The 18311-nt window shown below is 34.5% G+C and overlaps 1 protein-coding gene across 1 annotated transcript in view; it reads left to right on the top strand.

Moving 5' to 3' along the window:
- LOC103273992 (MAM domain-containing glycosylphosphatidylinositol anchor protein 2-like) overlaps positions 1-12005 on the top strand; it is a 647680-nt gene extending 635675 nt beyond the window's left edge. The window contains exon 8 of the mRNA XM_008071450.2: positions 11704-12005. Coding sequence (XP_008069641.1) covers positions 11704-12005 — 302 coding nt within the window. The remainder of the gene's footprint in view (positions 1-11703) is intronic.
- The last annotated feature ends 6306 nt before the right edge of the window (positions 12006-18311 follow it).

Below are 18311 nucleotides of genomic sequence, written 5' to 3'. Positions count from 1 at the left end.
CCACCATGCCCGGTATTCTTATGTATATTAAAAAACAAGAAGTAGGCTCTCTTATGCTAACGTTGCTCAAACTGAAAGATTCAGACTAAATGACTTCCTTAAGATTACCCAGCTGTAAGGTGATAGAGCTAGGATCTGGGCAAACAGACCTGAGCTTCTTTACGAGTAGACTACAAAACTTAAAGTGCATTACAGCTTAGAGGACACTCTCATGTATGTTATGTCATTTTATCTTTAAGTGCTCATTAAATTCCTCATTTCATTGACCTAATTTGCAGATATATGTATGTGTGAAAGCTAATACATATATGTATGAAATTAATATATAAGAAATTAATGTGTAAAATATATGAAATATGATATCCCTTTGCTCATATTGCACAGTTAGTATGTGGCTTGGACCCTGAGCCAAAGTCAAGTTTCTAATCTTATACATTTATGACACTTCCAAACTATCTTTTTTTTACACTCCTCTAATTTAGAAATAATTGAGAGCAACTACCAGCTACTACAAAGCTTCTTTATTTATCAGTTTTCATAATACATAGTGTAATTCTTTTTTTTTTTTTTTTTTTTGTCTGTCGCCCAGGCTGGAGTGCAGTGGCACGCTCACGGCCACCCCAGCGTCGACCCGCTGGGCTCCGGCGATCCTTCCATCTCAGCCTCCCAAGTAGCTGGAACAGGTGCGCGCTATCATGCCCAGCTACTTTTTAAAATTTTTTTATTGTAAAGACTAGGTCTCTCCAAATTGCCAGAGCTGGTCTCGAACCGGTGGACTCAGGCAATCCACTAACCTCGGTCTCCCAAAGTGCTGGGATTACAGGCTGAGCCACTGAGCTGGTCACATAGTGTTTTCTTGAAGGTAGTAAATAGCTTAATTTTTCTCTCTTACTTCCAGTCTTAAGCATATTTGCCTATTGGAAAGGACCAAAAATGTGTATTAAAATAAAATGTTATTAGTTCTAGCATAGGGTGCAAATTTTAATATATGCAGTCCTGCTTTGGTACTCCCAGAGTGCTTGATATTAATTTAAAATATAATGCACTTATACATACATATAAATGTATTTTGATAAATCATGGCACCATTTTTAAAAGCAAGTAGTCTAGGATTGCAAGTATGTTATGAACTATAAGAACTGTTGGAATTTGGTAATTTTAGCTAACATTTTAGCAATGGGACTCCTCTGCCTATTATCTTTAGTTTGTATAATATGCTTTTTGGAGTGCCATTCCAACTTTTAGAGTTAAAATTCTTAATCAACTGTTTATACTTCAATAATTATATTTTTCCAGATTTATTCTGCATTATTTTAAGAAAAAGACCAAACATGAAACAAAAACTTGATTAAGAGAGCTCCCTACTTCTCAGAAATGTTTATAGGTTGATTATTTCTTCATCAAATGACCTAGTCATATCTTAATAAGTAGGTATCTTAGTGCCTTATTTGACATTTTGAATTTTGTAATACCTGCTTTCTTACTATAGAAAAATAGTTACCCGGGCATGGTGGCGCATGCCTGTATTTCCAGATACTTGGAAGGCTAAGGCAGAAGGATCACTTGAGCCCAGTAGGTTGAGGCTGCGGTGGCTGTGAGCATGCCACTGCACTCCAGCCTGGGTGACAGAGTGAGACTCCAACTCAAAAAAATAAAAAATAAAAGCAGCATGTACTGCTTTTGTAGGATTCCCATTGCTTCCAACATTCTCAGATGAATCCATATTCCTTGCTTATTAAATAATGCTAACATAATTCGAGTCACTAGCAAGTTGAAATATGTCACTCCTGTTTGTTTATTTAATTTTCTAAAAAAACAAAATTTCCAAATGTGAGATTTTACATACTTAATCAGTAACCGCCATTCATACATATTTAGTGTATGAGAAACATACAGTAAATCAGAGAAAGGAGGTTTAAAAAAAGAAGAAGAAAATACCTTTATATCTTTATGCCAAGGAGTTAGCATTCTTTTGTTAATATGGATTTATTTTAATTATCTAAAAATATTTTATGGAAGTTAGAAATCCAACTTATGCGAATATTGTAACAGTTCAGCATGCTTGAAAACTTACCCAAACGGTGCTTAATTCCCATTCACTTATTTGTTCATGAAGCAGCAAGAATAGAACCTGTGTTAATTTTCAACTGGTCTCGTAGCTTGAGTAGCAGGGAAAATATGAATGCCATACAGAGAACAATTTTCTATTTTGTTCTTTCATCTTACACCTTGTGTTCTATCGAATCCCTCAGAGACTATTCTTGTGCCATAGCAACACCTGCTGGGAGAGGGATGTTGGAACAGCCACAACATTGCCTGCCAAACCTGTTTTCCTGATTAAATGGCATTGCTTGTCCTCCACCCTCTGATACCAAACCCTTCAGAGTTGCTACCCTCCAGGAACCTGCCTCTCTCCATATGTTGCAAATAACTAACAATGCCTTTCTAATAAGATTTCCCCAACTCTTTCAAAAATAAGCGTTTTGCACGTAAGCCTGTATGCATGGACATATCCCCTCAGAATTTCTAAATGCAAATGCTGTGATAACTTAACCTCGTGTTTGTTTTAATGTGCGCTTTCTTCCTGCTCTCTTGCTAGATTTGTGAAACATTGTCAATCCTGTTTTGTTAGTTTTTTCCTATTTATTATGGGTGAAGTACTTAAAAATGTGTGTCAGTGCAAAAAAAAAAAAAGGTCAGTTTTTATTTACAGAGTGATAAGAGATGTATTGTATTTATTCAAATCGTGGACAAAAAAGAATAGGCATACCATCTAGTGTGAATACATATTTATAAATAAGTACTTGTGTTATGTATGATTTACCCACAGGACTATAAGTAATACAAGTCTCAGACTATTAATCTGAATGGACATTCTATCATAGAGTCAACTGGCCTTTTCCTTACTGCTATTAAGGCGCTTCATACAATGGACAAATTTTCAATATTGCCAAATGCTTCTAAAATTTGAGTGTGGCATTTATAACTCCTTGTATCATTACTATATCCAAATCAAGATCTAGTAGAAGTACTAACATTATAAAAACCGCTGGGTCTTTTTAAAATTAAAAATAGGGAAGGATTTATGTATGAAAAATTACCTTGAAATTTATATGCTTTTTAATTAAGTCTTGGATAATCAAGAGGTGATTATTCATCAATAGTTTGCTTAGCAACCTTGATTGGTGCTCCATCAATCACTCAAGAATTTATTAAGCCCCTCTAAAATACTTTAAAATGTTTCATGATGTGGTAGCTACTGAGGAAATAGAAAAACCCTGATGCTGACATCAAGACATTTTAGCTGCTTATGTAAGGGGGTGCACATTTTGTCATGATATACATAGAATAGAATACATAGAATAAGCTCTAATTCAGAGACATGGAAGATGAATAAAAAATACAGAAATCAGGAAAGACTAAATAGAACAGAAAGTTTAGACTGAATCTTAAAGAATGGAGAATCACTGGATGAGGAAAGTGAAGTAAAACGCATTTCTGTAGAGAAGGCAGAAAAAGTGAAGAGTTGTGAATGAGTTAATTACAGTGTGCTAAGCAGTACTGTAGTGAATGAAAAAATTCACCACAGCTGAATGAAAAGCTTTTCCCAGAAACAGTCTGACTTGTTGAGGTTTGACAGGTAAGGTGAGATACAAGCAATGGAATGTGCACACCTTCTATTCTGGAACATGGGAAGCTACTGTAGATATCTGAATGATAGAGTACCATGATTTTTAAGGAAGCTTAATGCAGAAATGATTAAAAACAATTTTAGGAGAAAAAGACATTAGTCCATCAGATTTTAGTGATTCATTTATAAGGAGAATGATAATCCAGATGCAGAAGAAAGTGCAAGAATGCCATGTATGATTATATTAACCTATGGCTCAGAGGAATTCTGCTTATTTTAAAACAACTGCAAAAAAATTTCCAGGTACTGTATATCCTATAATTAATTAACATTATCTCCACATTTTCTTAAAGTAGGAAAATCTTCTAGTAAGTATCCAGTAGCAACCTCTATTCCTTTAATGAGAAATGAGTTGTGAAACGTTTTGCTGCCTTCCATCAGACAGTGTATGTTGCCAATCATGGCCTCTAAAAGGAAGGAAATATCAACAGGTTCATTAATAAGTGAGGAATCTCTAGAATGTTGGATTTTTTTTTTGTCCCTGAATATCTTCCAAGCACATCTTACTGTATTTTTTAATTGACACATAATTGTTAATCATACTGGAAATGAGTCAAGCCTATTAGTTTAAAACATTATTATTGAAACTTGGATTGGAATTAGTTTTACGTTGAAGGAAATTCTCAAATTTGCCTCATTATATCATCATATGAATATTTTTCCGTGGCCACCGAGAACTGTGTTCATATAAATTTTGTATATTAAAACAATGATTCCAAATCTTAGAGTTGTGTTTGAATCAACTGTGAGGTGGGTAACAATTAGAGTATTTCCAATATTAATGTATACAGGCTTTAATGTATAGATTACTGTCATAATATTATTTTCACACTGAATATACTTTTTTTGAATGAAAAAAAAAGACTGGCATTACAATAAATAAGCATGCGACAATTTAACTTAATCAGTAGCTTATTTTACTTATCTCATTACTGAGGCACCATTGACAATTTTTGCAGTCACAAATTATTTACTCTGTGCTTCTGGGTAAAGCTACCTGGTGATTTCTGAAAACCTCAAAGGCTGAGTATATCTGTGAGTGTGTCTCATGCTTATGAAGCTAATCTGTAAATGTGCTAGCAAAGAAGAGATGGAGGACTGCTGACACAGACACTGAGAAAGCGCTCAAGTATGTCAGAATATCTTTCCTTTAAAACCATGTGCTCTGAAATAAGGATGTTGCTTACCTTGGATTCTCAGTCAGATCACCAAGGATGAAACTCACATCAAGTCTACAGTAAATTTTTAAAACCTACCTGTTGTTTTCGAAGAAAAACACACATACACACAAGTGCAATAGATTTGGTTCATTTGGATATTTCCATCTACAAATTCACTGTTGACTTCAGCCTTTTACCTCATCTGGTTAGGATGACAATTACTGAATTCTGGTCTCAAAGGGTATCTTTCATCAACACACAATATCTTTGAAGTTTTATTTATCTATATTTTAAAAGTAGATTATGCTTTCTATTCTAGAACACAAACATCTGTTGTAAATTATCACCCCAAAAGTTCAGTAAAATTGAATTGGTGCCATGCCTATTTTAGGATGCTTAAAGATATGAGTCTGGTTATCCTTCTGGAGAAAATTGTGTTTATTATTTAGTTTCTTATAATTTGTATATTGAAAAAAATACATATTTTTCATGACTACTATTAAAGTGCACTAATAATAATGATATATTTTAAACCAATCAGTCTATAAAAATCATGTTCTGAAGTCTTTGTTCAGACAGCATAACTTCTCACATAGTTCAAATGAACAAAGCTTCCTCTGCGTTCTTTTGAGTAAGGAAAATAAGCCGTTTTCCAAGTAAAGACTAAATGTTATATTCCCTCAGCCTTGTTTTCAATGAAGAAATGGAAATTTTTTTTCTATATATATTTTTTATTTTCCAGTCCGTGATACTATGGAAAAGTTGACAGAAAACCAATTGTTCAAACTGTCCATTTATTTCTGTTTGTAATGAGACACTTTGGTGTCATATTATGTTTTTTCGAGTTTCTCTGATTATAGCATCTCCTACAGTAGCATTTCAGAAATGAAAAAAATCAAAGGGCTGTGTATAGACTATTTGTCAGAAAACGTATCTGCATTTTTATTGGAAGGAACTTGTTTCTAGCAAGTACATTGAATAAATGTGAATCTCACAATGGTCAGATATTTCAAATTTTTGTACTTAATTTGGTATGTGAGACAATATATTAAGAAATAATTTTGTACTTAATTTGGTATGTGAGACAATATATTAAAAAATAATTAATTTGATTAAAAGCACGAAAACATGATAAGATTAAATGGCATGTCTTCAAATAAGTTCTGCCCTCGGTGTTTTTTAAAATTTAATGCAAAGTTAAGTTTATCTCTCCAAATATTTAAATGAAAGGAAAAAGAAAACTGAAATAATTCTTTTTCGACTCTCTTAACTTTTTCATGCACCCTATACATGTCAAGATCTGCATCAAAAATCTACTCTAACTTATTATATTTTGCATAGCATTGTGATATCTGTATGAGCTGCCACTTATAGAATGACTCTATTTCATTATTATGTATCACTTTGGCTCTAAAAGATACATGGTTGATGTCTATTATGTTTATTTCTATCATCTATTATCTTCATAGCTTTTTATCTTTCTGAGTCCTCACTGTCTTCTCCCCTCTCCCTTTCTTTCTTAATTGTTTCGCAGCTTCCTTATCCGTGCCTAGCAGAAAAGCATGGCCAGGCACCAGGCTGTAGAGATAGGGTAAGACTCTGTACCCTCAAGGAGTTGTCTATTCAGTAATATTGACATGGAAGAAAATACAGAGCAAAGCCACAAGGACAAATTAAATGAGTGTAACATACACTGTAGTATATAGTCAAGAGTGAGTAACCAGTTCAGCCTAGTAGGAGGCAAAAGTAGAAACATTTGAAGTGTATTTGGACACCTGAGGCAAGGAGGGGGTGCTAAAAGACAGCAGAGCCAGACACTCCAAGCATGGAAAAGAACCGCTTGTTCAAGGGCACTAAAGTTAACTAGTTGGTGAACAAGTAAATGAGTGGTTTACATGAGTAAGTTATTCAGAGGAGTATTTCTCTGTTTCCCCCTTTCCAGAGTGTTACTAAAAAGTGATACATTTTGTTGAGTAGGTCTTAGAAAATAGATTGAATTAATATTTTAAGTATTTCTGGGCTTCTTGGAGCCTGTAACAATATGCATTGCATGTATTGTAGAAAAGTAAAAAATGAAAAAAATATATATATACAGAAAATAAAATTTGCCAATAATCGCACACTCACAGAGAATCACTGTAGTTACTTCTGGGCTTTATTTTCCTCTAGATTTTTCTCCATTTGAGTCTCCTTCTCTACTGAATCAGTGCCCAACTTACTCACTATTTTAATTTATACATGAGGTATAAATATTTGTATTGAGTTCCCATTATGTGAGCGATAGCGTGCTGGATGCTAGCAATATAAAAATGTGCATGTATATTCTCTCCCATTCAGGAAGCTCCCTGTTAGCATGCATTGGCCTATGTCTTTTGTTAAAACATAAATTTTATTGGCTGAGCATGGTGGTTCACGCCGATAATCCCAGAACTTTGGTAGGCAGAGGTGAGAGGGTTGCTTCAGTCCAGGGGTTCAAGACCAGCCTGAACAACTTGGTGAGACCTCGTCTCTATAATAAATAAAAAATTAGCCGAGTGTGGTGGTACATGCCTGTGGCTCCAACTACTCCAACTACTGAGGCAGAAGGATCAACTGAACCCAGCAGGTCAAGGCTGCGGTGGTTATGAGAGTGCAGCCTGGGTGCCAGAGTGAGACACTGACTCAAAAACAAGTAGATAGATAGATAGATAGATAGATAGATAGATAGATAGATAGATAGATAGATAGATAGATTTTATTGTGTATATTTGAGGATTACAATATGATGTCATGGCATAAATTAAATAAGAAATGGTTACTATAGTAAAGCAAATTAGCATATCTATCATCTCAAATAGTTGCTTTTGTGTATCTGTAACAAGAGCAGCTAAAATCTACTTATTTAGTATATAACAATTAGATACAATGTTCAAACTGAAAGTGACATAATTTACTCTATAGTAGTGGTTATAGCTATTTATACTATTTGCTAATATGCTCTTCTTGCTTAACAATATAAATATCTTTATCAATAAAGGTATACCTATTGTGTCATCATCTTAGAAAACAGTATCGTATTCTAGTATGTGACTGTTCCATGATTTATTTAATAAATCAGTTAGGTTGTTTTAAGTGTTGTTCTGCTTTGTTATTAAAACAGTACAATGAGCACTCTCCCTGAGGTTTGTAAGTCTTCATCCTGACATGAACAAAATTGTGTTTATGATGACAAAGCTTTGGACAGAAAACCTGGAAGAATGAGACTGTTGACAGAGTAGAACACTTAGGATGCTGACACACGAAGGGAAAATGATTGCTTCTACTGAGAAATCTGTCTATGACCATGAAAAGAAGTAGGCAAATGTGAAACACATTTTGGATAAAGAAATAGCAAGATTTGGTGGCTGGTTGGAAGTGGTGGACAAGAGGAAAAGATGAAACAGCCGGGCTCGGTGGCTCAGTCTGTAATCCCACGCCTTTGGGAGGCTGAGGTGAGTGGATTGCCTGAGCCCGCGGGTTTGAGACCTACCTGGGCAGGCGAAACCTCATCTCTACAATAAATCAAAAAATTAACCAAGCATGGTAGTGCATGCCTGTAGTTCCAGCTACTTGGAAGGCTGAGGCGGAAGGATCGCCGGAGCCCAGCAGGTCGAGGCTGCGGTGGCCGGAAGCGGCCACTGCACTCTAGTCTGGGCGACAGAGTGAGACTCCAACTCAAAAAAAAAAAAAAAAAAAAAAAGAAAAGGTGAAACAACCAATATTTTATTTTTTAATTAGCAGATGGGATGTGTTTATCATATTAATCAAGTTAAAAAATAATGGAGCTTAGGTTTGGAGGTTTGAAAGACTTTTGGAAGATAAAAATAGGCTGCAGTCCTAGGCTAGAAGAACCTTGGGATAAAGCTAAAATTTGTATCATCAACATATGAAACAGAGAGATTCTTGAGAACAAACAAGATATCCTAACAAAAAAACATACAATAATAATTATGTGAGTTGAGTATAGAATTCCAGGAGATGGAAAATTTGGTATGGACAGAAAGAGAAGCCTGTAAAAGGTTTGGGAAAAGAGAAGCCTGTAAAAGGTTTGGGAAAAGCCTGTAAAAGGTTAAGGATTCTTTGGCCAAGGGAATTGTAGAGAAAGGTCAAACTCTAACTTCCAGATTTGAAGTGTCATGGAAGAGATGGATATCAAGCCATCATTTAGTTAGGTTTTGCTATTTGGTAAAACCTGGGCCAATTTATCCAAAAATCAATTTTTAAGTTATTAAGATTAAAACTGAGGTTTACATTTCTGTAACTTTAATTTTGCAATGGGGGAGGTTTATCTAAATAAATGAATAACAAATTTATAGAGGGGATCTTGAACTATTTAGCATGATAAACTTTAAAAATATTATAGTCATGAATCTATCTGGATTAAAATGGCATAATGTAATAAAGTCTTTAAATATTCTTCTTACTAAGTCAAGAAATAGATACTTTCATTTGACACCACGTATTTTATTAACTTTTTCCTCTTCAGTCTTATAATCTCAACACCGGTAAACTTGGGGCTAATAAAGAACATATTCTTTGTTTTAAAAATTGCAAAATTAATATTCCTAGTTGTTAGTGCTTGGCCAAGTTCATGTGACTTTTTTTTTTTTGAAGAGTTGTGAATTGAACATTTCAAATAATAACACTCCATTAAGTAATCTTTAAATTTGTCATTTCATCACAGATTTGTCAAAATTTGGTATTTATTTGGGTTGTTATATCTTATAAGCAGTTTTCACACATTTGGATTATATTCTGATAGTGACAGATTATCTGACATCATTATTTAAGATATATATAAAATAGTTTGCAAAATATGTGTTATATCCTCTCTCATGTTTTTATCTTGACTCTTTTATATTGCCTCTGAGACAATGACCAAAAGATGGGCAGGAATTTTGTTCATTTTTTCCATAAGAGCAGAGTGGTCATGAGCAGGAGGGGAGAAATCCAGTGCTAACTCAATTATTAATTCCAGATACCATACCGAGATTCATGTCTCACCACATTGGCTATCCACTGGAAACTGGCCTTTATTTGTATTTTGTTCACAGCAAAGTATTTTTCGTCCTTTATTCTCAATGTTCTCAATTGTTAACTTCTAGTATTAATTATTTGATCCTTAGGATTATCAAGGAAATTAGAAATGTAACATTCTTAATTGTACCTGGCACATAGTAGAGCCATAATAAATGTTAAATGCTGACTATTATTCTACATACTTTCTCATGGAGGGTGAATAAAAATCACAGTCCAATTCTAATCCTTTTGTTACAATATACTGCTTAGATTTGCATTATTACTTTGCGATTCACTTCAAAAGGAACAAACTAACTAAATCATTTAATTGTTTATATCTATTTTAAAAAATCATATAACCATTTAGGCTTTTTAAATTCAGGCACTTCAAACATTTGTTCTAGTAATGTAAAATTCTAGAATGTATATATCTATTTCAAGATGATGGTGGCTAATGTTATCTACACGTAAATTCTAAGATGCTATGCATTATGTAACTAGTTTATTTTTTTAACAAAAAGTAAACAAAGAAATTAAATGGAGAAGCAGCCATAAAGATATTTGAATGGCATGATAATTCTCATATCACTTTTGGACTTTTTAATTTTTCTTTATATGTAATAAGAGAAACAACATTTTAAAATTAGGTAGCAAAATAATTTTACACCCAGTTATGTTTGTTTTCATACTTGGGCACTGGAGCCCGGTAATGCTAGAAGGAGAATAAAATATTTCCCTTTTCATTCGTATGCAGTACTACTTTCAAAGGGAGGATATGACATTTATAAGAAGAACAGAATTATTCATGCTTCTGGTTATTCTAATTTATAGCATTCTATTTAGCCTGTGCTTTCTTGATAGATGCTCTACTGCATAAACCCATTTGAATTCATATACAATTGCATAAGGAACAAAAATCTTCCAGTGGAACATGTGATCATGTTTGTAAGAAAAATCACTGTCTAGTACTTCAGATTAGTTAATGCGCTTTGCTAAAGCCTAACACAAGTATATTTCAGCACAGTAAAGTAAGTTACGGTAAAATCAACCTAATATTCTCTAAAATCAGACATTAGCTATACTTGAGAAAAAATTACAATTCTTATATTCATTGAAATATATTTTGAAAATTTATTTTAAATTAATTTTCTAGAAATAGTGGCGACGGGGCAAACTATGTACAATGACAACAAAATATTTTAAAGTGAAATTATATGAAATTCACAAGTCAGAAAAAATTAAAAGTCCAAAAGAGAAGAATACAACGGATTGTCAAAATGTATGGCAATAGGTGTCAATTGCTTCATTCTATTCTCATAAGGCAGAAAAACAGACTTTAAGCCTTAGCAATTTGACCACAGTTGTTAAACCAGTCAAAACTTTTGATTTTATATCAGAAGTTCCTTTTTATCTTTTCTACTACTTGCATTTATCATGGCTAAGTTACATTGCTGAATCTTACTCTCAACAAACCTGTCACTCTTCTGTGAAATGTGATGTTAAAGCTTTAGTTAATGGCTGATGATGACAAGTCATTGAGAAGATTGTTCTTACCTTGACCATTCACTTTTCAATTTAGTGCCTTGTCTATTGTGCTAATATTTGAAGTCTTCATTTAAGAGTGTTCAGTGAAAACAATTAAGAATTGTTTTAAGTGAGAGTATATGCCATTTATTCCCAAGGTCTTTATTTTTTGTCATCTGAATTGTCACATTTCTTCAACCAGCAGAAATTGTTTCCTTATGATTTTCTGTGTCTGAATATGCTTTACCAGTTTATACTAACCTTGAAAAATTTTCTTTTTCCCATTTCAAGTTCCACCCAATCTGACTGTTCCACAGGAAAAATCACCATTGGTCACCAGAGAAGGAGACACGATAGAATTGCAATGTCAAGTAACTGGAAAACCTAAACCGATCATCCTTTGGTCTAGAGCGGATAAAGAAGTTACAATGCCTGACGGATCAATGCAAATGGAGAGTTATGATGGAACACTGAGGATTGTGAATGTATCTCGAGAGATGTCAGGAATGTACAGATGTCAGACCAGCCAATACAATGGATTTAACGTGAAACCAAGGGAAGCCTTGGTGCAGCTCATCGTTCAGTGTAAGTAAATTCCCTTTGAATGTGTTTCCATTTGAGCACAAGGAAAGAAGGGATCCCTTTATTCTATTAGTAAAATAGGGTGATTTTTGAATTAGATTAGGATGAACTCTTTCTACATCATTGCTACCCACTTTAAACTATCACTGTCCCTAAATCTGCTTGTTACTTGAGTTTATTCACACTAATAGAAAAGAGTCGTATTAGTGTGTGTGTGTGTGTGTGTGTGTGTGTGTGTGTGTGTGTGTGTGTGTGTGATGATAATTATAACTATGATGGTGTTACATGGTTGGTTAATGCCAAAGAATCAGCAAACCTAATGGTTAGAAACTATCCATGTGCCACAAAGCAAAGTATAGCCTGGAAGTAATTGCTAATTCAGGTTATAATACGCTTTTATTTTCACAGTTCATGTTTCTTGCATGCTCTTTGCCCAAATCATCTACCTATTTCAAGATATCCCTTTGCTTAAATTGTAGACACCTTAATCACCAAAATGCTATGTTTGCATATCTGAAGTTTTACCAGTGGATTACACAATTGTCTAGTAATACAGAGACAATTCAGGAGTAGCTTAGGTGCTAAATTTTTTGCATGACTTATCTTAACAGATAGTTGTTTAACTATGAGAATTGGATAAGATACACTTTTAACTATTTTTATATTTTATTAAAATCACAGATACGGTTCTAATGAAAAAGAATGTAGATATCATGAATTTTATATTTGCTTTTAGTATTAAGAATACCAAAATCCATGAATTTAAGGGTCAATAAAAACGTAGCAATATCATTAGTGTTGGGTTATTAGAGGATGCCCTGGTAATTGGGCTGTCAGGTGGTGGGGATATTGCTGACAGAGAAGCAAACTAGACACAATATTTCCAATGTCTAATAGTGCTGCTGTACATTTTAATTGATGTACTATTTGTTAAATATATGGTATACAGTCCAAGAAAACAGACGAATTAGGTGAAACTGTGCACTTCAATAAACTATGTTGTTTTTGCCTGGAATTCTTTTTAAGTTAGAAAGTTGTTAATAGAATCTAGTGCAAAAATGTCTATTTTTATATTAAATGTAAGATTGCTGGCAGAATGAATTAACCGATTTTAAATTGGAAAGAATAATTAAAATATGAAAATATTATGATTGGAATTGTTTAGTAACAGATGTATTTATGTATGAGGCATGGGGGAGTGCAAGGAGAGAGACAAGGTTCTGGGTGCTGTTTAATCATTCTGGTTCCCTCTTCTGTAGAAACTCAGATTTCAGGTAGGCTGCTTGTCCTATAAATGTGCAAACTGATATTTGCAAACAGAGACCAAATAACTTAGCTAATTTCCAATTGATTTTTAATTTTCTTTCAGAATAATTCAGGTTTTAGATGCCAAGTTCCATGCAGAAGTTTAGTAGTGGCCTTTTCTCATTGGTCTTTTTACTCATGACAGTATGCTCATGGGTATGAGGATCATGTGAAAACAGATTCAAAAAAAAAAAAAAAAGAAAAGAAAAAGAATGAGAAACGGCTTCTCAATTTTCTAAAAAAAAAAGAAAGAAAATTAAAATAAAAAAGAGAGATACCGTCAAGGGACACAGAGGTGTCTGATATAATTGAGAACAATTCAATCTCATTGGTAAGCACAGGATTCTGAGCTGCTTCTGGTGTTAGGAAGCATTGATGTTCCTGGAGCTATTAGTGCAACTATTTTTCACTCTCCTCACTCCTTTCTGGGAAAGCACTGATAAAAATAAAAGCTACAGAACCCAGTGGCTCCAGAGAAATTCACATTAAAGTTTCAAGAATCACAATCTCCATTCTCCACAGAATATACTTGATCCAGAATTATATTGATTAAATTTCCTCTATTTTTCTCTGCAGTTTAATGAGTCCCTTAGAAAATGTTAAATTCAGCACAAGATTTTCAAATTCAGTTCTACATTAGTGAATGATAACACTGACACAGTGGTCTCTAGTGCGACAGGGATGTAATTCAGTAAAACCAACAATAGACACAGGTGAAGTTTAATTCTTTTAATGTAGGTAAAAAAGATACCATTTATCTGCATTCCAAGGAGTCTTCACAGAGCAGTGGGTATGAGTCAATAGTACTTCCTCTTAGAGACAAGTTTCCCTGGCCTGCTCTGGAAAGCAACTGGATGCCAGTTGTCTTACCAGTTCCAGGTGGGGATTCCATCAAGTCTTTCAAGAAACTCCTTTCTGTATATTTCCAACTCTTCTGAAGAATCAGGTTATGTGTTTGAGTATTTGTCAAGTAAAAATAACCAGTAACAACTCCGAAATATTCCTAAATACATTAGAAGTTCATTTTTCAGCCATATACTTTCTGTTAGTAAGTCCCACTTACATGCCTACCTAAGGCCTATTCTTGTAAAACTAATATGCAGAAAATCTGATAATTTTAATCGATACACATTCTACCTTCTGCAGTGATTTTTTAAAATTTTATTATAAGAATGTGGGGTACAATTGAGGATTAACTACATTAGTAGGTTGTATGCAGGTGAAGTTGGCTCTAACTGACCCTCACTCCTCCTGGTAATGAACATAGTTTATGTTTCGCTAAACTTGAATGACTATGCTACATGTACAAAATGTTTACATGGAATATAACATACTAAGTTATTTCATTCATATATGCACACACATGCAACATACATATGTGAATGTTTATATAATCCTTAGCAATTATTACCATCATTGCAGCTAGCAAGCTATACTTTATATATTTTGTATTAGCAATATATTTTACATTATAGCTATTCAGTAGATTTGTTGAATAAATTTAAGTTACAGTAACAACAAAATACATGTATGACTGTTTTTTATTACTTAAGTTTTAGGGATATCTGATTATTGTTATATACAATTAGATACCTGAAAAAATTCAAGTGCATGAAGGCAGAAGATGTTAAATTAATATGTCTTAGGGAACACCTTTTTCAGAACTTGCATTAGTTTAAGATTTCTTTTTTTTTTTGAGTTGGAGTTTCACTCTGTCACCCAGACTGGAGTACAGTGGCCGGCACTGCAGCCTCGAACGGCTGGGCTCCAGGCGATCCTTCCACCTCAGCCTTCCAAGTGACTGGAACTACAAGCGCGCGCTACCACATCCGGCTAATTTTTTTGATTAATTGTAGAGATGAGGTCTCACCAAGTTGCCCAGGCAGGTCTCGAACCTGCGGGCTCAGGCAATTCACTCACCTCAGCCTCCCAAAGCGCGGGATTACAGGCTGAGCCATGGAACCCAGCTATAAGATTTCTTACTTAAAATGTTTATTACCTTGTCAAATTCTAGAATTGCCTATTTTTACAAATACACACACATACGTATAATTTTTATCTGTTTTAATACATACAAGAATGAAAAGAATGTAGTAATAATAAATGAGTTAGAAAAAAATGTTGGTATTTCCAAGAATTTTTTTCTTGTTTAGGTTAACTTGTATTAAACAACAAACCAATCAAAAGGACTAATGGAACACAGAATAAGTATATGTAGGATTTGATGACAGTAGGTTATACAAATCTAAATGTAAATAGTATGTATATTTCTATTTCATAAATATGGAAAATAGTGGAATAAAAAATGGAATGGTCCATTTAGTTTATAGTGTTCTAGATCTCCAATTGAAATTTATTCTTATCTAATGCTATGTTAAAAATGAGGCAACATAATTTATAAAATTGCAAAGTATATTAAAACTTTTTGCATTATTTACTATGTCTAATTAATTTGCCTTTATTAGAAATTGTACATAATGAGGTATTTTAGACCATTCTATATCCTATTAAGAGTAACTTAATCACTACAATGAAATACTCTAAATTATTAATTCTTGTGCGCATTGTTCATTTTTAGAAAGCAGAAGGCTTTTTTGGTTTTTTTTTTTCTTCTACAGTGGCCAGTTACCACACATAATAGGACCAGAATACAAAGTTGCAGATATAATTAAAAGGGGTTTTTTTGGGGGGGGAAAGTGCTTTAAAATTAAACTAAAAAAATAATTTACTAGATAAAACTACAAAGTATAATGTAAAGTTTTAATAACATAATTTTAAATATCTATCCATTGCTTAATTTATTCACATGTTTTTGGAACTGTAAAACAATTCTTTGGTTCATTTTCATTTAAAGAATCATTAGAATATTGCAAGTTAAAGAAAGATGTTAGTGAATGCTAAGCTATGGGTCTACAAAGGCATACAGAGTTGTATAATGAACAATTGGAGACTCATAAAAGAAGAGGTTGTGAAAGGGGTGAGAGATTAAAAATACAAGAATACTGTTTCTCAAATGAAAATTATTTTTATTATGATTGTAATTTTAATATATAAGTTCTAATGTATTATCACCTAAAAATATTTTGTACTTGCAAATCATATCTCATTTACCTGATGTTACTCATTTAGTTCAGTTTGCTACAACAAAATATCATTAACTGGGCACCTTAAAGCAACGGAAATGTATTTCCTGCAGTTCTAGAGGCTGGAAAGTCCAAAATCAGGGGTGAGGACTCACTCTCTGCTTCATAAATGGTGCCTTCTTGTTGTGTTCTCATTTGATGGAAAGGGCTATTTAGCTTTCTAGGGCCTCTTTTATAAGGGTATTTATCCCATTGGGATAGAGTCCTGATGAGCTAATCTCCTTCCAGAGACCCCAACTTCAAATACAGTAACATTGGTGACTGGATTTCAAGTTATAGATTTTTGCAATCATAGCACCCTATTTTATTGTGTTAATAAAAATTGTTGATCCATCCCTACCATAGCTTAAGCTCCTTCAAGGTCAAAGCAAGTACTGATTTGTAAAACCATAATGCTTGACAAATTGGCATATTCTTGATTCCCTGATCCATTGCCCAGGTCTCTGTTCTAGGGAAAAGTTTAGAGATAAAACTCTATTTGGTAAGAAATTCTTAGTATTATCTTCTCACAAGAAGACTTTACAATATACTCTACTAAAATGTAGATTGGAGAAAGTCTTTAGTTTACTAAGAAAATAGTGTATTTGGCTGGGTGCTGTGGCTCATACCTGTAATCCCAGCAATTTGAGAGGCAGAAGTGAGAGGATTGCCTGAGTCCAAGGGTTCAAGATCAACCTGGGCAACTTGGAGAGAAGTTGTCTCTACAATAAATCAAAAAATTATCTGGGTGTGGTGGCACACACCTATGATTCCAGATACTTGGAAGACTGAGGCAGAAGGATCACCTGAGCCCAGCAGCAGATCAAGTCTGTGGTGGCTGTGAGCATGCCACTGCACTCCAACCTAGGCAACAGAGTGCTACTCCTGCTCAAAAAAGGAAAAAAGCAATGTATTTGTCTATTTTGCATTACTATAAAGGAATATCTTAAATCAAGTAATTTATTTTAAAATGTTTCTTTTGGCTCATGACTCTGCATACTGTATAAAAAGCATTGATACAGAGACTCACATATTGCCACAACCCTTAGAGAAGGGCATGGAAAGGTTCAAGTCCTCCTGCACATTCCTGAGCACAGTACTGAGGGTCCCCTTGTCTTCTGTGCATTTCCAGTAAGTAGCTTTAGGGGATCTTTGATGTCCCTGGAGACTATGCCCAAAGATGTAAATCCTTATTTACTCCCTTTCTTAATAGTCATAGGTTTGAACAATATAGCATCAATGTAATCATAAGCCTTGTGATTTGCATAACTTTTGCAGTGCATGTCTTAGTCTTTGTAAACTTTACTCTAAATGTCACTACCTAAATTTAGAATTCAGCTGTAACTTAAGCGCTGTACAGTACAAAGCTCTGCTGGTCACGTGGCTAATGCCTAGGTACAGACAACTCTGGATTGTAAAAGTGAACTGCCGGGGCCTGAAAGGGGGCGTAGAACCATTTTAGACAACTCTGGACTATAAAAGTGGACTGGCAGAACCATTTTAGAAAGACCTCCCGTTGGGCTCTACTCCCTGGATTCCGATTCAGAAATAATCTTCTTTCTGCCAGTTCCCTGCCCCTCTGATTTGTGGGTATCAAGGGAGAGCAGCCCAGGGTTACTCGGACCACAACAGCATAGTTCAATTTCAACTCAAAAGTCCAAAGCTTAGCCGGGCTCGGTGGCTCAGCCTGTAATCCCGCGCCTTTGGGAGGCTGAGGTGAGTGGATTGCCTGAGCCCATGGGTTCGAGACCCGCCTGGACAGCGAGACCTCATCTCTACAATAAATCAAAAATTCACCCGGGCGTGGTAGCGCGCGCCTGTCGTTCCGGCTACTCGGAAGGCTGAGGTGGAAGGATCGCAGGAGCGCAGCAGACGAGGCTGCGGTGGCCG

Source organism: Carlito syrichta, unplaced genomic scaffold (genome assembly GCF_000164805.1).
Source record: "Carlito syrichta isolate Samal-C Ts95f unplaced genomic scaffold, Tarsius_syrichta-2.0.1 Scaffold314333, whole genome shotgun sequence".
Taxonomy (NCBI): Eukaryota; Metazoa; Chordata; class Mammalia; order Primates; family Tarsiidae; genus Carlito; species Carlito syrichta.
Note: the sequence above shows the minus strand (reverse complement) of the source record. Positions and strands in the feature narration are given on the sequence as shown.